At 48.1% G+C, this 24,184-nt stretch overlaps 1 protein-coding gene across 2 annotated transcripts in view; it reads right to left on the bottom strand.

The window, feature by feature from the left end:
- ccdc170 (coiled-coil domain containing 170) overlaps positions 1 to 24,184 on the bottom strand; it is a 93,166-nt gene that overhangs the window by 7,475 nt on the left and 61,507 nt on the right. For both annotated transcript variants that reach the window (XM_078230285.1, XM_078230286.1), the window contains 4 exons: positions 17,598 to 17,798; positions 14,920 to 15,093; positions 9,385 to 9,627; positions 6,141 to 6,377 (listed from right to left, as the gene is read on the bottom strand). In XM_078230285.1, the coding sequence (XP_078086411.1) occupies positions 6,141 to 6,377; positions 9,385 to 9,627; positions 14,920 to 15,093; positions 17,598 to 17,798 (855 nt within the window). The remainder of the gene's footprint in view (positions 1 to 6,140; positions 6,378 to 9,384; positions 9,628 to 14,919; positions 15,094 to 17,597; positions 17,799 to 24,184) is intronic.

Genomic DNA, 24,184 nt, shown 5'->3' with positions numbered 1-24,184 from the left:
TGTTCTGGAGACCCGGGTTCGAATTCCGCCACAGCAGATGGTGGAATTTGAATTCAATCAAATAAACACATCTGGAATTAAGACTCTACTGATGACCATGAAACCATTGTCGATTGTCGTAAGGGGAAGAATTGAGAGATCGGAGCTGGCCAGCGATCGGGGGTTGGGGGGGTTGGTAGGCCAGTGATGGGGGCTGGTGGGGCTGGTCAGCAATCGGGCTGGCCAGCGACCTGGAGGCCACCCACTGCGCATGCGTCAATCTCGGGGCTGACAGACAGGCGCATGCGCAGTGGCCCACTCAGCGCTATGCTGCCGGCCTCTCCAGCAGGAATAGGCCCTACCCCCCGGATTTCCAGAGTGAATCCCGCTTGGGCACTCTGATGCACAGAGTATCAGGGATTCATTCTGGAAATCACGCTCAAAGAAAAACAGTGGGATTTACTCACATTTTCCCACACGTTGGGGACTTTGAATATTTTTGGGGGAATCCTGGCCATAGAGTCATAGAGATACCCAGCATGGAAACAGGCCCTTCGGCCCTACTCGTCCATGCCAACCTAAACTGAACCAGTCCCATTTGCCTGCATTTGGCCCCTATCCCTCTGAACCTTTCCCATCCATGTACCCACACAAATGTCTTTTAAATGTTGTAATCGTACCCGCCTCTACCACCACCTCTGGCAGCTCATTCCATACACACACCACCAAGTTGCCCCTCAGGTCCCTTTTAAATCTTTCCCCTCTCACCTTAAACAAATGCCCTCTAGTTTTGGACTCCCCTACCCTGGGGAAAAGACCTTGGCTATTCGCTTTATCTATGCACCTCATGATTTTATAAACCTCTATAAGGGTCACCCCTCATCCTGCTATGCTCGAGGGAAAAAAGTCCCAGCCTATCCAGCCTCTCCTTATAATTCAAACCTTCCAGTCCCGGTAACATCCTTGTAAATCTTTTTTGCACCCTTTCCAGTTTAATAACATCCTTCCTATAGCAGGGCGACCAGAATTGTACCAAATGGGAGCAGAAAACTCAAGCTGCAGAACAAAATATTGATTGAGTCCATTTTAAGACGGTTATTTTTTTCTGATGTCTGTGAACTCGTTTGGGGCAGACGTCATGTGGGCAACATCACATTGGGTGTGAAAGTGCATTTTCCAATTAATGAGCACATTCGATTTATCATCTTGTACTGCGTTGGGGAGCTGATGACAATCGAAGAGCCGACACGGAACATTTCAGCCTCCACAAACATTGTGTACCTGTGAAACGTGGGAGTTGAGCTTTTGCAGATACCACAGAAAAGTGCAAGGAGATCGTGAGGCCTCAGGGTGTTTGTGTGCAGTCTGCAAAATAATTGAGCCTCCTTCTCCAGACAGACACACAGAATCAGAGAATCCCTACAGTGCAGAAGAGGCCATTTGGCCCATCGAGTCTGCACCAACTCTCTGACTTAACTGGGCCCTATTTGACACCCTATCCCCGTAGCCCCACACATTTCCCATGGCCAATCCACCTAACCTGCACATCTTTGGACACTAAGGGACAATTTAGCATGGCCAATCCACCTAACGTGTGCATCTTTGGACACCAAGAGGTCTAGGATGGAGGGAGGGCAGTGATTGGGGCAAGATGGGGGGGTGGTGGTCTGTCAGGTGGGCCTGCCTCTGGGAGGGGGTCTGACCCCAGGGGGGGTCAGCTGGGGGGGGGGGGGGGGGGGGAGGGCTGGACATCAGGGTGTTCTGGGACAGGGGGGGAGGCACTGCTGGCCCGGGAATTGCTGTGGGGGCCACAATCGGGCCGTGGGGGGGGCTGGAGAGGCAGCACTGCGGGGGTCCCGGGCTGGCCAGCAAACGGGGAGACTGACAGATCAGGATCACCGCGCATGTGCAGAGTTCCAGAACTGCCAGACTCCGGCGTGAATAGGCCCCAGCCCCCCAGGGATTTTAATGAGATTTGCGACTGGGACCTCTGCAGTGTACAGAGTGCGGAGATTCAGGTGAGAAGCTGAACTGAGAAAACAGTCGGGATTTAGAACAGTTTTCCCGCCAATTCAGCGCTTTTGGGAGAATCACGGCCCTTGTTCGGTAATTTCTTCATTTGGGGGCATTCGGGAAATGTGGTTCATTTGGTTGATGGGTCCCCACAGGGATCGTAACAACATTCATAGAGTGTAACCTATAAGCAGGAGAGGTGACACTGTGTTCAGGGGATAGACAGGATGTCAGAGACTATTTTATAAAACTGCGCCTCTGCCATGAAGCCTTGCCGGCAGAGGTTGCAGCTCGAACATCCCATCCGATGATCACCATGTGTACCTGATACACTCCCTCCCGGTGAAAAGACTTCTTCCAGGAGTCGGACTTTGTGAAATCGCCCTTACTGTTCCCTTCAAGCCTCCCCACCCCTCCCCACCCAACCAAGAACCAGTTAACTGCTAACTGGCAGTGAATGAAGTGACTTGAAAGTGGCCCGAATACCAAACAGGAGAACCTGTATTAAATTTTGTATTTAATTGGACCTTGTTCTGATTTCTAGGTACGCATCAATCCAATTTAGGGGACTAACTTCCCATGCCCAAATAGCTTCTGAAACCACTTTGAGTCAAGTGCAATATAGGAGTCCTGAGCAACCTCTTAAAACAGGCCTGGCCCCAAGAATAGCTTAGTCGGGGACATAGCATCCAAGCATAGAATCCAAACCAGAAATTGGTTAGCCCTGAGGCAATGGTGGTCTATTCCCCCTCCACATTCCTCTAGCTACCCCTCCCCCAATTCCGTCAACCCCAGGTCACCGAGGTTCAGCCTTAGATTAGAATTTCATAGAATCCCGACAGTGCAGGAGGAGGTTATTCAGCCCATCGAGGAGTCAGGATGGCCCAGCAGTCTAAGGCACTGCGTTCAGGTCACAGTCTCCTCTGGGGTCGTGGGTTCAAATCCCACTCCTGACATTGATTTGGGGCGGCATGGTGGCACAGTGGTTAGCACCGCTGCCTCACAGCGCCAGGGACCCGGGTTCGATTCCGGCCTTGGGTCACTGTCTGTGCAGAACAAAGAACAATACAGCACAGGAACAGGCCCTTTGGCCCTCCAAGCCCGTGCTGGTCCAAACTAGACCATTCTTTTGTATCCCTCCATTCCCACTCCGTTCATATGGCTGTCTAGGTAAGTCTTAAACGTTCCCAGTGTGTCCGCCTCCACCACCTTGCCTGGCAGCGCATTCCAGGCCCCCACCACCCTCTGTGTAAAATATGTCCTTCTGATATCTGTGTTAAACCTCCCCCCTTCACCTTGAACCTATGACCCCTCGAGAACGTCACCACCGACCTGGGGAAAAGCTTCCCACCGTTCACCCTATCTATGCCTTTCATAATTTTATACACCTCTATTAAGTCTCCCCTCATTCTCCGTCTTTCCAGGGAGAACAACCCCAGTTTATCCAATCTCTCCTCATAACTAAGCCCCTCCATACCAGGCAACATCCTGGTAAACCTCCTCTGTACTCTCTCCAAAGCCTCCACGTCCTTTGTTTGCACATTCTCCCCGTGTCTGCATGGGTTTCCTCCAGCAGTTCCGGTTCCCTCCCACACTCCAAAGGTGTGTGGGTTAGGTTGATTGGCCATGAATTGACCCTGAGTGTCAGAAGGGTTAGCAGGTTAAATATGTGGGGTTATGGGGATAGGGCCTGGGTGGGATTGTGGTTGGTGCAGACTCGATGGGCTGAATGGCCTCCTTCTGCACTGTAAGGATTCTATGATACACAGAGTATCTAACCTAGTCCTCTCCCCAGCCCTATCCCGATAACCCTACACATTTACCGCGGCTATTCCATCTAATCTACACATCTTGAGACACTAATTTTACCATGGCCAAGCCACCTAACCTTTGGAGTGTGGGAGGAAACCGGAGCACCCGGAGGAAACCCACACAGACAGGGGGAGAATGTGCAAACTTCACACAGTCACCCAAAGCCCTGGGGCAGAAGATCTCCCACACGACCTACCAATTCTCAAAAATGACCTTAAAACATTCACAGTCCCTGCTGTCCCTCCTGTTCCCCTTCCCACTGTGCCAGGGGGGAGTTGTACAAATGCTCCCTCAGGGCCTGCCTGCGTGTTCGCCTGCTTCATAGTGAATTAGGGGCTAACATCTTGCAGCGAAACACTCCCTCTTCTGGGCAAGTGGGACAAATGAGAAAATAGTACGGGTACCAACTCCAGCACAGAAAAAAGGCCATTGATGCAAGTTACGCGGATGGTTCTAGAACAAGTGTGTAGTCATTCTTCAGAGTTTGGGTGCTATTGGTAAACTATTAACTGAGCATTTTAGTTTCCCTCTGCAGTTATGGAATGTGTTCGTGCATACTGGATGTAAACAGCCGCCATGTAGACACTTTATTCAACCTCCATTAAAAACCCTGCTCTTTGCTAGGAGTGGGGACAGGAACAGGAGGAGGCCATTCAGCCCCTTTGTACGTCCTTGGCTATTCAATTAGGTTGTGGCTGACCTGTACCTCAAATCTGTTTCTCCACCTTACCTCACGTGGAGGTACGGGGCCAGCAGTGGTTAGCGCTGCTCCCTCACACGCCAGGGACCCGGGTTCGATTCCCGGCTTGGGTCACTGTCTGTGCAGAGTCTGCACGTTCTCCCCGTGTCTGCGTGGGTTTCCTCTGGGTGCTCCGGTTTCCTCCCACGGTCCAAAAGACATACTGGTCAGGTGCATTGGCCATGCTAAATTCTCCCTCAGTGTACCCGAACACGAGGGGATTTTCACAGTAACTTCATTGCAGTGTTAATGTAAGCCTACTTGTGACTAATAAATAAACTTTATTTTATTCCTTGTTTCTCGTATCCTGTAAAAATCTACCTACCTCAGCCTTGAGGCACAGTAGCACGGTGGTTAGCACTGCTGGGGAGGAATCTTGCACATACTTGAAGGGCCAAGAGGGCAGTCAGGGCGAAGGTGTAGCTGTCAGTAAGCCGATTAAAGACACCCCCCCACGATTTTCTGAGGTATGTTAAGGAGGTTTGATTTAGAGGGCAGAGCCATGTTGGACTGTTGGCCCGCCCTCCCATTGGGCACAGGCGCCCTGGCAATGCCAGCTGGTAGCGGTTAACACAAAAATGCCATCTGAGCCGCTTGAATGTGCTTCTCCCTGTCTAGCTTCTGCATACGGAGGGTGGCACGGTGGTTAGCACTGCTGCCTCACAGCGCCAGGGACTCAGGTCCAATTCTGGCCTCGGGTCACTGAGTATGCGGAGTCTGCACTTTCTCCCCGTGTCTGCGTGGGTTTCCTCCCACAGTCCAAAGATGTGTGGGTTAGGTTGATTGGCCATGCTAAATTGACCTTAGTGTCAGGGGGATTAGTAGTGTAAGTGTGTGGGGTTAACCGGGTTTGATTCCCGGCTTGGGTCACTGTCTGTGCGGAGTTTGCACGTTCTCCTCGTGTCTGCGTGGGTTTCTTCCGGGTGCTCCGGTTTCCTCCCACAGTCCGAAAGGCGTGCTGGTTAGGGTGCATTGGCTGTGCTAAATTCTCCCTCAGTGTACCCGAACAGGCGCCGGAGTGTGGCGACTAGGGGATTTTCACAGTAACTTCATTGCAGTGTTAATGTAAGCCGACTTGTGACACTAATAAATAAACTTTAAATGGTCTAGCAAGCCACTCTCAAGGGCAACTAGGGATGGGCAATAAATATTGGGCTCGCCAGGGACACCCACATCCCATAAATTAATTTTTATAAAGTCTCTAGTGCGGCTTCAACCAGCAGCCTTTGCGTTCAGAGGCAAGAATGGTAGCACCTCTCATACCTGTTAATCTTTTAATGGGGACATCTCAGTACGGCTGGGAGTGGGAACTATTCCATTTTCCAGTTATGTCCCTCTTCACCTCCATGAGTGCAGGAATGAATAACTCTACCTGTGGAAGGGTTATCTGTGGAATTCACTACCCCAAAGTGCGGTGGATGCTGGGACAGTGAGTAAATTTAAGGAGGAGTTAGACAAATTGGTAATGGGTTGAAGGGTTATGGGGAGAAGGCAGGAAAATGGGGATGAGGAGCATATCAGCCATGATCGAATGGCAGAGCAGACTCAATGGGCCAAATGGTCTAATTCTGCTCCTATATCTTATGAACTGAACTACCTGTCCCTCTCTTTTGCCCACTTCCTCCAGGGTTTGTTTGAGCGTCTTCAGCTCACTGCCCACAGCCTCCAGAATGTTCCGAGCTCGATCTTTCTCCTCCTTTGCCTCGAACTCAGTGAAGTGCAGCTCTGACTTTGTGGAGTTTAACTTCTCGGTCGCCGTCTCCTTCAACTTCTCCAACTTCTTGACGGATTTATTCAGCTCCTCGATCGTCTTATCTTGCTCCAGTGTTTTAATCTACGGACATGTTGGAGGAGGAGAGAGTTCCATCAGTTGGAATTGAGTCACTTTAGAGAGAATGAAACAGCAACCCAATTTTCAATGAAATGGAAGAAAGTCTGTAAACGTTCATTTGATGCCCCAGTGTGGAGAGCGATTTACATCTCTGCATGATCAAGGTTGAGGTGGTTTAGCCTCTGAGTTAGTAATCCAGGGAGAGTTGCCAAAATTTTCCAGGCATTCTCAACGTCTTCCAGTTCCACCGGTGTTGACCCACCCCCTCCACCGCGGGTTCCCCAGCGATGGAAGGTGGGAACATCGGGAAAGCCCGTTGACAGCAGCGGGACAGGAAGATCCTGCCACCGGCCAATGGCGTGTCACCTCCACTGCCACAAAATCCCAACATTGGCCGGTTCCAATCCCGCCATGGCAGCTTATAAATACCGATTAGCTTTTATAAAAAACAAGCATCGGTAAGAGCGGCCATGTTGTAAAAACCCAACCAATTCGTAAATGTCCTTTAAGGCAGGAAACCTGCCATCTTTATCCTGCCTCCCTTTGTGTGACTTGAACATGGTGAACTGCTTTCTGAAGTGACCATGCAAGCATACAATTGTATCATCACTTTCCCAGGAACACCAGGGATGGGCAATGAATATCGGCCTTGCCAATATAGCGTCCATGGCCTCTGACTGAAAAACAAAAAAAAACAGTCTTGTGGCGCAGTGGGTAGCATCCCCACCTCTGAGCCAGAAGCTCCAGGTTCGATACCGACCCCAGGACTTGATGGCCAAAGAAGATATTCATAAAATGGCCAAAACAGGGTGAGTATCGACCTGAAATATCCTTCCAAACACGCCAATGGCTGGCGGGAAGAGCGGGAGAGAGTCCTGGTTAGCCATGCTTGGCGCCCCTCAAGCTATAAGCCGCTAGCGACAGACGAGTGACCCGTTCCGGGAATTACTAGCTATGGAAAAAGGCTAAAGTCTGCCTTAGTGCATCATTGAGTGTGGGAAGAGAATTGGAAACACCTAAATCAGGGATATTTTTTGAATTTCTCGTTATCTGTGCCTACTTAAATGTACACAATATATACAAGCAAAGGAGGCAGTTCACTAATCCAATGTTCCCAGTGTGGGACTGATACAAATGGGTCAGTGTAAGATGTACACTGTGCAGCAATGATTCTGTCACCTGTATTCTCTGTACAAGGGCAGATGAATGTACTGTTCATGTTAGGATTGATAAACTCACCTAGTCACTGTGACACCATAGGAGACCATTAGATATAGGAGCAGAATTAGTGTGAGGTGAATAAGTGTGAGGTGATTCACTTTGGAAGGAGTAACAGGATTACAGAGTACTGGGCTAATGGTAAGATACTTAGTAGTGTGGATGAGCAGAGAGATCTCGGTGTCCATGTGCATAGAATCCTGAAAGTTGGTACCCAGGTTGACAGGGTTGTTAAGAAGGCGTACAGTGTGTGGCTTTTATTGGTAGAGGGATTGAGTTTCAGAGCCATGATGTCATGTTGCAGCTGTACAAATCTCTGGTGCGGCCGCACTTGGAGTATTGCGTACAGTTCAGGTCGCCGCATTATAGGAAGGATGTGGAAGCATTGGAAAGGGTGCAGAGGAGATTTACCAGGATGTTGCCTGGTACGGTGGGAAGGTCTTATGAGGAAAGGCTGAGTGACTTGAGGCTGTTTTCGTTAGAGAGAAGAAGGTTAAGAGGTGACTTAATAGAGGCATACAAGATGATCAGAGGATTAGATAGGGTGGACAGTGTAAGCCTTTTTCCTCGGATGGTGATGGCTAGCACGAGGGGACATAGCTTTAAATTGAGGGGTGATAGATACAGGACAGATGTCAGAGGTAGGTTCTTTACTCAGAGAGTAGTAAGGGCGTGGAATGCCCTGCCTGCAACAGTAGTGGACTTGCCAATATTAAGGGCATTTACAGGGTCATTGGATAAACATATGGATGATATTGGAATAGTGTAGGTTAGATGGGCTTTAGATTGGTTTCACAGGTCGGTGCAACATCGAGGGCCGAAGGGCCTGTACTGCGCTGTAATGTTCTATGTTTCTCAATCCCATTCCCCTGCCTTTCCCCCGTAACCTTTGATCCCCTTACCAATCAAGAACCTATCTATCCCTGTCTTAAATTCACTAGGGGGAGGTGATGGCCGAGTGGTATTATCGCTAGACTATTAATCCAGAAACTCAGCTCATGTTCTGGGGACCTGGGTTCAAATCCCACCAAGGCAGATGGGGAAATTTGAATTCAATAAAAAAAATCTGGACTGAAGAATTTATGATGACCATGAAACCATTGTCAATTGTAGGAAAAACCCATCTGGTTCACTAATGTTCTTTAGGGAAGGAAATCTGCTGTCCTTACCTGGTCTGGCTTACATGTGACTCAAGAGCCACAGCAATGTGGTTGGCTCTCAACTTCCCTCGGGCAGCTAGGGATGGGCAATAAATGCTGGCCAGCCAGCGACACCCCTGTCCCACAAATGAATTTTTTAAATGGCCTGTCCTCCACAGCCTTTTATGGCAATGAATTCCACACACTCACCACCCTCTGGCTGAATAAATTCCTCCTCATCTCGGTTCTAAAGGATTGTCCCTTTACTCTGAGGCTGTGCCCTCGGATCGTGGTCTCTCCTACGAATGAGAACATCTTCCCCACGTCCACTCTATCCAGGTCTTTCAGCGTTCTGTAAGTTTCAATGAGATTTCCCCTCATCCTTCTAAACTCCATCGAGTACAGAGCCAGAGTCCTCAGACACTCCTCAAGTGGAGGAACTTGGCGACTAGTACAGAACCAGGTAACATCCACCATCCACAAATACCAGCTTTTCAAGAGCAAGTCATCCAACCTAACATGTTGAATGCTATTCCACTACCCCACTCCATTCACAGGAGCCCTGCAAGCCAATGGTTGTGAGGTAGTAACTCCACAAGGCAGAACATTAGAACATGGGTCAATGGTAAGAGGCTCGGGGCTTTAGGAATTACCTTAAGCTCATGAGTATCAGAGAGCTTTGCTTTCAGATCCATGCTGGAGGTTTGTGTTTTATGCAGCTCCCTCTCAAGGCGTTCCACTTTTTTCTGAAGCTTCCTCACCGTTAAGTGGGCCTCGTCCCTCTCCACCGCCAGCGCCGTTTGAGTCTGTTTCTCCACATCCAGCTGAGTAATCTTTCTCCTCAGTAGGTCCATGTGCAGCTCTTTGCTAACCAACTTCTCTTTCTGGGCTTTAAGCTGGAAGGGTTAAGGAGACGAAGGAGTTAGTCTCGCCAAAGGCAAATTACTGCGGTTGCTGGAACCTGAAACAAAAGCAGAAAATGCTGGAAAATCTCAGCAGGTCTGACAGCAGCTGTGGAGAGAGAATAGAGCCAACGTTTCGAGTCTGGATGACCCTTCGTCAGAGCATCAAAGAAAATCTGACAAGATTTCTACTGTGAGGGTGAGGGGAGGGGTACGGTGGCTCTAACTGGACAAAGGAAACGTAAATGATGATGATGAAGGTTTAGGATGGAGCTAAAAGCGTCCATTAAGTGATCAGAATTTGTGAATGGCAGATGTACACATTGTTAAGGGACTACCTGAGGAATGTGGCAGTTGGCCCTCAGGGGATGGAGAGGGGGGAGGGGGGTTTGGAGACAGGAGAACAATATTGGAGAAGTGGAAAACTAGAAGGATGAAGAGTGATAAAAATGGATGAATGAAATGTAAAGGAGAATTGAAATAAAATAAATGGAAATGGGGTGAAGGTGGAGGAGAGAGTTCATGCTCTGAAGTTGTCGAAGTCAATGTTATGTCCGGAAGGCTGTAAAGTGCCCAATCGGAAGATGAGGTGCTGTTCCCCCAGTTTGCATTGGGGTTCACTAGAACATTGCAAAAGGCCAATGATGGACATGTGGACGGGCGAGCAGGGTGGTGTGTTGAAGTGGCAAGTGACAGAAAGGTCTGGGTCCTACTTGCGGATGGATTGCAAAGCGGTCATCCAATCTGCGTTTGGTCTCTCCGATGTAGAGTGGACAACCTTGGGAGCAGCGAATGCAGTTTACCAGATTGAAGGAGATGTGAAGCTCTGCTTCACCTGAAAGGGGTGTTTAGGACCTGGGACTGTGAGCAGGGAGGAGGTAAAAGGGCAGGTGTTGCACCTTCTACCATTGCAGGGGAAAGTGCTGTGGGTAGGGGGTGAGGTGTTGAGTATGACGGAGAAGTGGATTCGCGTGTCCCGGAGAGAACGGTCCATGTGGAATGCTGACAGGGCGAGTGAGGGGAAGATGTGTTGAGTAGTGGCATCATGTTGGAGTTGGCGGAAATGGTGGAGGATGATCCTTTGATTGCGGAGGCTGGTGGGGTGAAAATTGAGGACAAAGGGAACCCTATCCTGGTTCTGGGGGGGTGGGGAGGGACTGAGAGCAGTGGCCCGGGAGATGAGTTGGACACCAAAAGAATTAGTCCCCAGTTATCATCATAGAATCCTACAGTACAGAAAGAGGACATTCGTCCCATCGAGCCTGCACCGACAACAATCCCATCCTATCTCCGTAACCCCACGTATTTACCTTGCTAATCCTCCTGACACTAAGGGGCAATTTAGCATGGCCAATAAACCTAACTCGCACACCTTTAGGCTGTGGGAGGAAACCTGAGCACCCGGAGGAAACCCACGCAGACACGGGGAGAACGTGCAAACTCCACACAGACAGTGACCCAAGCCGGGAATTGAACCCGGGTCCCTGGCGCTGTGAGGCAGCAGTGCTAACCCACTGTGCCACCGTGCCGCCCCAGTTCTTGACCTCTCACAGATTAAAAACGATTCGCTCTTTAAGACATCAGCCCGAGCTCACTGGGTGCACCCTAGACTTGGAGTCAGAAGGTTGTGGGTTCAAATCCCACTCCAGAGACTTAAGGATTTTCACAGTAACTTCACTGCAGTGTTAATGTAAGCCTACTTGTGACACTAATAATAAATAAAATAAGCACATAATCGTTTCAAAAGTACTTCATTGGCTGGTAAAGTACTTTGTGATGTGCTGAGGTTTCTCCGTCTTTCGGACTGAGTTTTACCATCCATCTTGTCTGTGCTGTTCCTGACACGGGGAGTATTTGATACTGAGATGAATTCCAGTCTCCAGCATCGATATCCCTCAGCTCCATCAGCCAGCATACACGTCTTCCAAAAGGAGGCTCTGAAGAAGCTTCAGGTGAAAATGAATTTACAAGCCTCACTGCGACCCAGTGTAAATAAATTCCCACCCTGAGAGCCTCCTGATTGCTACCTTTCCCACACACAGTTACAATGGACAGATATTGCTTCAGATCTGGGTGTTAAATCGAAATCAGTTGGACGTAACAGTAGCCTGCAATTTCCTGTCCTGCTCAGTGCTGAGATAAAGTCAAACAAGGTGATTTGATGATTGGGAATTGAGGAGATTGGATAGATATTTTCAACCTAAAATGTAAGCAGTAATGAGTGTGAAAGTCTACCAAGTAAAGTTTAAGTTTAAAGTTTATTTATTATTGTCACGAGTAGGCTTACATTAACACTGCAGTGAAGTTACTGTGAAAATCCCCTAGTCACCACACTCTGTCGCCTGTTCGGGTACACTGAGGGAGTATTTAGCACCCTAACCAGCACCTCTTTCGGACTGTGGGAGGAAACCGGAGCACCCGGAGGAAACCCACGCAGACACGGGGAGAACGTGCAGACTCCGCACAGACAGTGACCCAAGCCGGGAATCGAACCCGGGACCCTGGCGCTGTGAGGCGGCTGTGCTAGCCACTGTGCCACCGTGCCGCCCCAGTAAGAATCTAACAGTGAGAAATGTTAGGTCAGAATGCTGGGAGTACAACTGGACTTGGTTGCACGAAACATCGGCTCCGGTTCACACATAAGGGACTGGTTAAATGTGCCCCCACCTGACATGAATGGGGATGGTAGCCATCTGAGAATGTACACTCTCCCCTACCACAGGCTCCACACGCTCACTCAATCTCCTTCTCAAACCCATTGCACACTCCACCCTATCATAAACTCTACCTATTCAAATATTTAAATTATAAATTCATCACTATTGATGTAAAGATGATGGGGTCAGATTTTTACCTTTGCTGCCTGGACAGAAATTTCCTGGGATGGATTGCCCCAACCCTCGGATCGTCGTCCCATTGGAATCAATAAAGTGAAAATCACGGGATTCTTTGAAGGTGCCAACATGCTGCCCCCCCCCCCCCCCCCAGATTATTACCCTAAGCGGTGAGGTGAAAATCTATCCCATAAACGGGCAGAGAGGCTGGTGGATTTTTTACAAATAATTCACAGGATGTGGGTGTCGCTGGCTGGGCCAGCATTTATTTTCCATCCCCAGTTGCCCTTGAGAAGGTGGTGGTGAGCTGCCTTCTTGAACTGCTGCAGTCCCGGAGGTGTTGATACATAAGAACATAAGAACTAGGAGCAGGAGTAGGCCATCTGGCCCCTCGAGCCTGCTCCGCCATTCAATAAGATCATGGCTGATCTTTTCGTGGACTCAGCTCCACTTACCCGCCCGCTCACCATAACCCTTAATTCCTTTACTGTTCAAAAATTTATCTATCCTTGCCTTAAAAACATTCAATGAGGTAGCCTCAACTGCTTCACTAGGCAGGGAATTCCACAGATTCGCAACCCTTTGGGTGATGAAGTTCCTCCTCAACTCAGTCCTAAATCTGCTCTCCCTTATTTTGAGGCCATGCCCCCTAGTTCTAGTTTCACTCACCAGTGGAAACAACCTCCCTGCTTCTATCTTATCTATTCCCTTCATAATCTTATGTGTTTCTATAAGATTCTCATTCTTCTGAATTCCAATGAGTATAGCCCCGGTCTACTCAGTCTCTCCTCATAAGCCAACCCTCTCAACTCCGGAATCAACCTCGTGAATCTCCTCTGCACCCCCTCCAGTGCCAGTATATCCTTTCTCAAGTAAGGAGACCAAAACTGTATACACTACTCCAGGTGTGGCCTCACCAGCACCTTATACAGCTGCAACATAACCTCCTTGTTTTTAAACTCCATCCCTCTCGCAATGAAGGACAAAATTCCATTTGCCTTCTTAATTACTTGCTACACCTGTAAACCCACAGTGCTGTGAGAATTCCAGGATTCTGACTCAATGGCAGTGAGGAAATGACGATATATTTCTCAGGATGGTGAGTGACTTGGAGGGGAACCTCTGAGCGGTGGCCATAGGTAGGCTGGATAGAGCAAGACAGTCCATGATAAAGTGGGAAATGAAATGTCAGCACAGTTCCAGAGGCTGCTCTCCTCATTGAGGGAGAGTGATTTTACCTGAGGGTCACCACACCTCTGGCCGGGGAGGTGGGGCAATGTTGAGAAAACGGGATGGATTCCCTCAGCCGGGACGGGAATTGAAAAAACACTGTTGCCGTCACTTTGCATCCTGAATCACCCGGCCAACTGGGCTAACCGAGCCCCGCCCTGATAAAGTACTGGGCAGTGGATTGGGTAAGGGTTCATGAGAGGTCAAAGTGTGGAAGAATCATGGCCGAAGAGTCGATTGGCTGTTTCCTGTTGGAATTATAGAATCCCAATAGTGCAGAAGGAGGCCATTTGGCCCATCAAGTCCGCACTGACCACAATCCCATCCAGGCCCTATCCCCGTAACCCCACACATTTACCCAGCTAATCCCCCTGACACTAGGGTCAATTGAGCGCGTGGAGCCTGTGGTAGGGGGTGAGTGTACGTTTTCAGATGGCTACCATCCCCATTCATGCCAAGTGGGAGCGCATTTAACCAGTCCCTTATGTGTGAACCGGAGCTAATATTTGGCCAAATAACCTAACCCACATATCATTAAAGTTTATTCATTGGGGTGGCATAGTGCTGCAGTTGCAGGTATGGTGGCACTGCTGCCTCACAGCACCAGGGACCTGGGTTCGATTCCCGGCTTGGGTCACTGTCTGCGTGGAGTTTGCACATTCTCCCCGTGTCTGCGTGGGTTTCTCCAAGTTCTCCGGTTTCCTCCCACAATCTGAAAAATGTGCATTGACCCAAACAGGCACCAGAGTGTGGCGACTAGGGGAATTTCACAGTAATTTCATTGCAGTGTTAATGTAAGCCTTACCTGTGACTAATAAACAAACTTTAACTTTAATTACTGTCACAAGTTGGCTTACATTAACATTGCAATGAAGTTACTGTGAAAATCCCCCTAGTCGCCACACTCCAGCACCTGTTCGGGTAACACTGAGGGAGAATTTAGCATGGCCAATGTACCTAACCAGCCTGTCTTTCGGACTGTGGAAGGAAACCGGAGCACCTGGAGGAAACCCACGCTGTCATGGGGAGAACGTGCAGACTCCGCACAGACAGTGACCCAACCTGGGAATCAAACCCGGGTCCCTGGCGCTGTGAGGCAGCAGTGCTAACCACTGTGCCACCATGCCCTGTTCATAGCATCAGTGCTTCAACATTCACTGTTGTACACAGAAATCAGATTGAATCGACAATGCCAAGAATTGGATGTCTCAGATGATTCTACCTTTCTTTTCAGGTTGTATGTAAGAGTCTTGTTCTCAATGATGGCCTCGTTTTCCATTTTAACCAGCTGATCAGTTCGGGCAAGAATGGCCTCCAGTTGCATATCGAAACCAATCTCTGCTGTCATCCTCTCCAGCTTCATCTTCTCTGCTATGTCCCCCAAGAATTTGAGGTACTTCACGGGAAAGGAACATGTGAAAGAATTATTTTGCACGCATTTGTGGTTGCGATCTCAATTTTAACCTTCCAAAGAAGATGGAGAAATATTCAGATCACATTGTCCCACATTTAGTTCTGACATCGATAAACATCACAGAATCCCTATAGTGCAAAAGGAGGCCATTCGGCCCCTTGAGTCTCCACCAACAACAATCCCACCCAGCCCCTATCCCCCTAACCCCACACATTTACCCTGCTAATCCCCCTGGCACTAAGGGGCAATTTAGCATGGCCAAGGGCGGCACGGTAGCACAGTGGTTAGCACTGCTGCTTCACAGCTCCAGGGTCCCGGGTTCGATTCCCGGCTCGGGTCACTGTCTGTGTGGAGTTTGCACATTCTCCTCGTGTCTGCGTGGGTTTCCTCCAGGTGCTCCGGTTTCCTCCCACAGTCCAAAGATGTGCGGGTTAGGTTGATTGGCCAGGTTAAAAAATTGCCCCTTAGAGTCCTGGGATGTGTAGGTTAGAGGGATTAGCGGGTAAAATATGTGGGGGTAGGGCCTGGGTGGGATTGTGGTCAGTGCAGACTCGATGGGCCGAATGGCCTCCTTCTGCACTGTAGGGTTTCTATGATTTCTATGAATCCACCTAACCCGCACATCTTTGGAGTGTGGGAGGAAACCAGAGCCCATAGAACCCCGATGGTGCAGAAGGAAGCCATTTGGCTCATCGAGTCTGCACCGACTACAATCCCACCCAGACCCTCCAGAACGGCACCCAGAGGAAACCCACACAGACACGGGGAGAACATGCAAACTCCACACAGTCACCTGAGGCCGGAATCGAACCCGGGTCCCTGGCGCTGTGAGGCAGCAGTGCTAACCACTGTGCCACCATGCCGTCCATCGCTTACATAAAACCTGGGCTCTGACTGGTACAAATGCCACTGTCACACTGTCTCAAACACCGAATCGTGACACGTCCTGAAATCCAACGGCGGGACACGACCAAAAAGAAATGAGTTCAAGGAATGGACACGACGAGCGGACGCGTCCCGTTTCATTCCCTGATTTTGGCAGTCCAGGGAAGATGGTGCCCATGTAGGAGGGCCAGCTATCCCGTGAGAAACCCGTCCTGTGACCAGGGCTGAATCTCACTTACCAGTCTACTTGTGAATGGCCTCCCCAATTCCCGCACGTTTATCTGAATTAAGAACACAATCATTCCCAACAGAGAGGAAACCAAAGGACAGTCGGAGAGCGGGGGATGTTCGCATCGTACTTGGGCCTCAGTTTTAACACTGGCATTCAAAGATGCCCACCCTCAGTGGGTAAAATGATCATGACTCAAGCAGGAGAGGGCATGTTTAAGAAATTTCAGATTTCCAGCATCCACGATATGTTGCTTTGATTTGAGGGAGTGTTTTATAGGGCACGGACTGATGAGGTGGGGCAGTGAGCAGTGTCTGCAAAGCCAGAGAACTCTGTGGCCTCCAGTGTGCTGAGGTTAAGGAGGAGAAAGGTGAACACTAAAGTCAGCAGGTTGGAAGAAAACCAAGAGAAATACGATAACCCCATTCCGTTTCCTCCCATATTAATGGGGCAAGTGTCAATGCTTTACATTGACTGTTATAAGGGAGGCAGTGGTTAGGTATATTTTCACTACACCAGTAGTTCAGAGGCCCAGGGTAATGCCCCTGGGGGCCTGGGTTCGAATCCCACCAGGACAAATGGTGAAATTTAATTTCAATAGGAATCTGGAATTAGAAGTCTAATGATGACCATGAAACCATTGTCAATTATTGTGAAAACCCATTTGGTTCACCAATCAGACAATCCCTACAGTGCAGAAGGAGGCCATTTAGCCCATCGAGTCTGCACTGACCCTCTCACTTGAGTATCTTACCCAAGCCCTCACCCCCCCCCTCCCCCTCATCCCTATAACCCCACACATTTACCATGGCTAATCCATCTTGGGACACTAAGGGACAATTTAGCATGGCCAATCCACCTAACCTGCTCATCTTGGGACACTAAGGGGCAATTTAGCATGGCCAATCCACCTAACCTGCACATCTTTGGACACTAAGGGGCAATTTAGCATGGCCAATCCACCTAACCTGCACATCTTTGGACTGTGGGAGGAAACTGGAGCACCGGGAGGAAACCCATGCAGACACGGGGAGAATGTGCAAACTCCACACAGACAGTGACCCAAGGCTGGAATTGAACCCGGGTCCCTGGCGCTGTGAGGCAGCAGTGCTAACCCCTGTGCCATTGTGCTGCCCTTAATGCCCCTTTAGGGAAGGAAATCTGCCATCCATTGCCAGTCTAGCCTACATGAAGACTCTGAATCGACAGAAATGTGGTTGATTCTTAAATGCCCTCAGTTCAAAGACAATTCAGAATGGCAATAAATACTGGCTCACATCCTGTAAACGGATAATAAAAAAAAGATTGATATAAAAGCAACTTGGATGTTGAAACAGTGAGAAAATAAACTTGATCCAGCTGGGCGCCATACTTTCTGCTTGTCCAGGCTCAAACTATCACAAAGCACGTCTCCAGTCAGGAGATTTCCCTCCAGATGCTGAACTTTCTCCTGGAGCTCCAACAGCCTCTGCTCCGCCTTCACGGAGCGCTGCAGGGCAGCTTGGTTCAGGTCCACCTGCTTCTCCAGTTGCTCCGCTAGTTTAGTCGTGTTCTCTTCCAGCCGTGCCACCATCTGCCAAGAACATTAGAAACACACAATTAAAGCCGCAATTGGGAGTGACCTTTGTTGTCCCGTTAGGTTGTCCTATTTGGTCTCTCTTGATAGGACAACCCTCTCTCATCCGAGGAATTAGCTTGGCGAATCTCCTTTGGACTGCCTCCAGTGGGCGGCGCGGTGGCACAGTGGTTGGCACTGCTGTCTCACAGCACCAAGGACCAGGGTTCAATTCTGGCCTCAGGTCACTGTCTGGGTGGAGTTTGCACGTTCTCCCCGTGTCTGCGTGGGTTTCCCCCGGGTGCTCCGGTTTCCTCCCACAGTCCAAGGATATGCAGGTTAGGTTGATTGGCCATGCTAAATTGCCCCTTCATGTTAGGGGGACCAGCAGGGTAAATAGATGGGGTTAAGGGGATAGGGCCTGGGTGGGATTGCGGTCGGTGCAGACTTGATGGGCCAAATGGCCTCCTTCTGCAGCATAGGGATTCTATGATTACTATATCCTTTTTTAGGTAATGGGACCAAAACTATACTCAATATTCCAGGTGATGCCTCACCAACGCCTTGTACAATTGCAACCAAATCTCCCTATTTTTAAACCCCAACCCCTTTACAGTAAAGGCCATTTGCCTTCTTAACTACTTGTTGGACCCGCTTGCTAGCTTTTTGTGATTCATGTACCAGGACACCAAGTCTCTCTGTGCTTCACTCACCTGCAGTCTCTCTCCATTTAGATAATAATCTGCCTTTTTATTCCTTCTATCAAAGTGCATGACCTCACTTCCTCATATTAAACTCCATTTGCCAGATTTTCACCCAATCTATCTGTATCCTGTTGCAGAATCACAATATCCTCATCGCAACCTGCCCTTCCATCTATCTTCGTATCATCAGCAAATTTGGAAACCTTACATTCTGTTCCTTCCTGCGGATCATTAATGTAAATAGCGAACAATTGCAGGACAAGAACTGATCCCTGCAGTACTCCACTAGGTACATCTCTCAACTCTGGAAATGACCCACTTATCCCAACTCTGTTTTCTATGTAACAGCCAGTTTTCAATCCATGCTAACACACTTCCTCCAGTTCCATGGGCTTTTACTTTATGCACCAGCCTCATATGTGGAACCTTGTCAAGTGCCTTTTGGAAATCTAAATGCACTACATCTACAGGTTCCCCTCTATCTACTATCTCTGTTGTATCCTCAAAAAATGCGAGCAAATTTGTCAAACATGATTTACTTTCATAAACCATGTTGACTATGTTTGATTATATTCAGCTTTCCTAAATGATTAGCTATTTCCTCTTTGATTATTGACTCCAGCGTCTTGCCAATAATAGATGCTAAACTAACTGACCTATCGTTACCTGTCTTCTGCCTTTCTCCCTTTTTGAACAAGAGGGTCACATTGGGCAGAATTTTACCCGCATGTCCACCTGAGGTTTGTACGATCCCACCCGAGGCCAATGGAGAATGCCGTTCTCCGAGCCTCGCACCCCCCCGGAAGTGGGACAGGCGTGCCGGTAAAATTCCTACATTGGCTGCTTTCCAATCTCCTGGTACCCTGCCGGAATTTAGCGAGTTAGAAAAATTGCAACCAATGGGTCCATTATCTCTGCAACCACTTCCATTAAAACCCTCGCCTGCAGTCCATCAGGTCCTGGCGACTTGTCCGCCTTCAGCTCTTTGGGTTTCTCTAATACTCTATCCCTTGTGATTGGGATTTTTGTAAGTTCTACCATGTCATTTGAAACCAGCCCATCCGATATCTCAGGGACATTTGCAATGTCTTCTATGGTGAAGACTGATGCACAAAATGTGTTTAGCATGTCCGCCATTTCTTGGTTTGCTGTTATCAGTTCACCCGCATGTCATGGGCATGTCAGCCTCGTTCACTGGAGGTCCCACATTTACCTTAGCTATGCGCTTCCTATTTGTATATCCATAGAAATTCTTCGTATTGCTCATCCCGAAACCGTAAAATCCTGCCTGAGGTCAATGGACTTTCCCATTGTCTGCCCCTTGCCCATTCCGATTCCCATGGCGGACGGCGGGGCTAACATTCCGGCCTCACTGTTTTAACGCTGTACGCAAGTTTTCCCTCAAAATTCTCCCTTCTTATGAGCTAGTCTTTTGCTGCTGGATCCTAAAGGCTTCTCAGTCTCTGCCCTACCACTATCCCTTCCCACTTTGTATATCCTGCTTTTCAATTTAACATTATCCTTGACCTCCTTTGTTAACCATGGATTTTGCCTCTTTCACATGGAATCCATCTTTTTGAATGGGATAAACTCTTGCTGAGCGTTTTGGACCAGTTTGAATATCTGCTACTGCTCATCTACTGACCTGTATCTTAGCTTCTTTACCCAGTTCACCTGAGACAATCCCTCCCTCATATCACTATAATTGCCCTTATTTAAGGTGAAGACACTGGTTCTGGACCTATGGCAATCACCCTCAAACTGTATCTGGATTTCTATCATATTGTGGTCACCGCCCCCTTAACCACAAGATCCCTGATTAATCCTCCTTCAAATTGAGGTATACAAGATGATAAAAGGTATGGATAAAGTAGACGTGGAGAGGATGCTTCCTCTTGGGGGGCATTCTAGGACGAGAGGTCATAGTCTTAGGATAAGGGGTAGCAAATTTAAAACAGAGTTGAGGAGAAACTACTTCTCCCAAAGGGTTGTGAATCTGTGGATTTCGCTACCCCAAAGTGCCGTAGATGCTGGGACAGTGAGTAAATTTAAGGAGGAGTTAGACAGATTTTTAATTGGTAATGGGTTGAAGGGTTATGGGGAGAAGGCAGGAAAATGGGGATGAGGAGCATATCAGCCATGATCGAATGGCAGAGCGGACTCAATGGGCCGAATGGTCTAATTCTGCTCCTATATCTTATGAACATATGAACTTATCACACAAAACCAAAACTGCCCGTTCCTGAGTAGGTTCCACAACATACTATTCTAAAAAGCAATCCTTGATACAATCCACAAATTATTCTACGCTGTCCTTGCTGGTTTGGTTTGTCCAATTAATATGCAGGTTAAAATCTCCCATGACAATTGCCCTTCCCTTTGAATGTGTCCTTGATATTTCCCCATTTAAGCTCTGACTTCTTGAGAGGTCACATTTGAGGGTCTATAGACAATTCCCACCCTTGTCTCCCTTCCCCCTGCTATTCATGCTTTCAGCACGGTGGCACAGTGGTTAGCACTGCCGCCTCACAGCGCCAGGGACCCAGGTTCAATTCCGACCTCGGGTCACTGTCTGTGTGGAGTTTACACATTCTCCCCGTGTTTGTGTGAGTTTCCTCCATGTGCTCCGGTTTCCTCCCACAGTTCAAAGATGTGCGGGTTAGGTTGATTGGCCATGCTAAAATTGCCCCTTAGTGTCAGGGGGATTAGCAGGGTAAATACATGGGGTTACGGGAATTGGGCCTGGGTGGGATTGTGGTCGGTGTAGGCTCAATGGGCTGAATGGCCTCAATTTGCACCATAGGGAATCTATGAACCCAAACCAATTCTACATCATATAGGTAGATAAATCCCCGGATCTGATGAAGTGTATCCCAGGACATTGTGGGAGGCTAGGGAGGAAATTGCAGGTCCCCTAGCCGAGATATTTGAATCATCGATAGTCACGGGTGAGGTGCCTGAAGATTGGAGAGTGGCAAATGTTGTGCCTTTGTTTAAAAAGGGCTGCAGGGAAAAGCCTGGGAACTACAGGCCAATGAGCCTCACATCTATGGTGGGTAAATTGTTGGAAGGTATTTTGAGAGACAGGATCTACAGGCATTTAGAGATGCAAGGACTGATTAGGGACAGTCAGCATGGCTTTGTGAGTGGAAAATCATGTCTCACAAATTTAATTGAGTTTTTTGAAGGGGTAACCAAGAAGGTAGATGAGGGCAGTGCAGTTGATGTTGTCTACATGGACTTTAGCAAGGCCTTTGACAAGGTACTGCATGGTAGGTTGTTGCATAAGGTTAAATCTCACGGGATCCAGGGTGAGGTATCTAAATGGATACAAAATTGGCTTCTTGACAGAAGCCAAAGGGTGATTGTCGAGGGTTGTTTTTGAAACTGAAGGCCTGTGACCAGCGGTGTGCCTCAGGGATCAGTGCTGGGCCCACTGTTATTTGTCATTTATATTAATGATTTGGATGAGAATATAGGAGGCATGGTTAGTAAGTTTGCAGATGACACCAAGATTGGTGGCATAGTGGACAGTGAAGAAAGTTATCTCCAATTGCAACGGGATCTTGATCAATTGGGCCAGTGGGCTGACGAATGGCAGATGGAGTTTAATTTAGACAAATGAGAGGTGATGCATTTTGGTAGATTGAACCAGGGCGGGACTTACTCGGTTAATGGTAGGGTGTTGGGGAGAGTTACAGAACAAAGAGATCTAGGGGTACATGTTCATAGCTCCTTGAAAGTGGAGTCACAGGTGGACAGAGTGGTGAAGAGGGCATTCGGCATCCTTGGTTTCATCGATCAGAACATTGAATACAGGAGTTAGGACGTTTTGTTAAAGTTGTACAAGACATTGGTAAGGCCACACTTGGAATACTGTGTGCAATTCTGGTCACCCTATTATAGAAAGGATATTATTAAACTAGAAAGAGTGCAGAAAAGATTTACTAGGGTGCTTTCAGGACTTGATGGATTGAGTTATAAGGAGAGGCTGAATAGACTGGGACTTTTTTCTCTGGAGCGTAGGAGACTGAGGGGTGACCTTATAGAGGTCTATAAAATAATGAGGGGCATAGACAATGTAGATAGTCAATATCTTTTCCCAAAGGTAGGAGAGTCTAAAACTAGAGGGCATAGGTTTAAGGTGAGAGGGGAGAGATACAAAAGTGTCCAGAGGGGAAATTCTTTCACACAGAGGGTGGTGAGTGTCTGGAACAAGCTGCCAGAGATAGTAGTAGAGTAGTAGGTACAATTTTATCTTTTAAAAAGCATTTAGATAGTTACAGCGGTACGATGGGTATCGAGGGATATGGGCCAAATGTGGGCAATTGGGATTAGTTTAGGGGTTTTTTTAAAAAAAGGGCGGCATGGACAAGTTGGGCCGAAGGGCCTGTTTCCATGCTGTAAACCTCTATGACCCTATGACTCTCCACTGCTTTTATATCGTGACTCTGCACTGCTCTGAAACCTTCCTTAATTAACAGCGATACCACACCTCCTTTCCCCTTTGGCCTGTTCTTTTGGAACATTATATACACTGGAATGTTGAGAACCCAGTCCAGATCATTCTGCAATCACATTTCTGTAATACATCATACTATATGTTGTAACCTGTGTTATCAACTCATCTATCTTGTTGCACGTTCTTTGCACATTTAGATAAAGTACATATAGCTTCGAATTTTTTGCAGTTGTTTACAACTCTGGATTTGCTCGGTGTTGTATATTTTTGGTTATTTCTCCTGCCCCAGTCTGTCACACGATGACAATCAAGGTTCCCCTCAGTCCAGATCACCAACAACCTGTCCTGGCCCCCCCCCAGGCTGACACTATAGTTAAGAAAGCCCACCAAAGCCTCTACTTTCTCACAAGACTAAGGAAATTTGGCATGTCAGCTACGACTCTCACCAACTTTTACAGATGCACCATAGAAAGTATTCTTTCTGGTTGTATCACAGCTTGGTATGGTTCCTGCTCTGCCCAAGACTACAAGAAACTAAATGGGACATGAACGAAGCCCAGTCCATCACGCAAACCAGCCTCCCATCCATTGACTCCATCCATACTTCCCGCTGCCTCGGAAAAGCAGCCAGCATAATCAAGGACCCCATGCACCCCGGACATTCTCTCTTCCACCTTCTTCCATCGGGAAAAAGATACAAAAGTCCGAGGTCACGTACCAACCAACTCAAGAACAGCTTCTTCCCTGCTGCCATCAGACTTTTGAATGGACCTACCTCATACTAAGTTGATCTTTCTCTACACCCTAGCTATGACTGTGACAGTGCATACTGCATTCTCTCCTTTCCTTCTCTATGTACAGTATGCTTTGTCTGTATAGCACGCAAGAAACACTTTTCATTGTATAATAATACATGTGACAATAATAAATCAAATCAAATCAGTATCCTGCGCCACTGCTCCCTCATATACCCCTGATTTTTAAACTTTGGAACCTTCCCCCCTCCCAGTTAGGGCTCTTGTATGAGTCTTTGCTGTAATGTAATGTTCATGGCCAAGTGGTATTATCGCTCGACTATTAATCCAGAAACTTGGCTAATGTTCTGGGGACCCGGGTTCAAATCCCGCCACGGCAGGTGGTGGAATTTGAATTCAATAAAAAATATCTGGAATTAAGAATCTACTGATGACCATAAAACCATTGTTGATTATCAGGAAAAACCCATCTGTTTCACCAGT

This window comes from Mustelus asterias, chromosome 15, assembly GCF_964213995.1.
Source record: "Mustelus asterias chromosome 15, sMusAst1.hap1.1, whole genome shotgun sequence".
NCBI classification, from domain to species: domain Eukaryota; kingdom Metazoa; phylum Chordata; class Chondrichthyes; order Carcharhiniformes; family Triakidae; genus Mustelus; species Mustelus asterias.
Note: the sequence above shows the minus strand (reverse complement) of the source record. Positions and strands in the feature narration are given on the sequence as shown.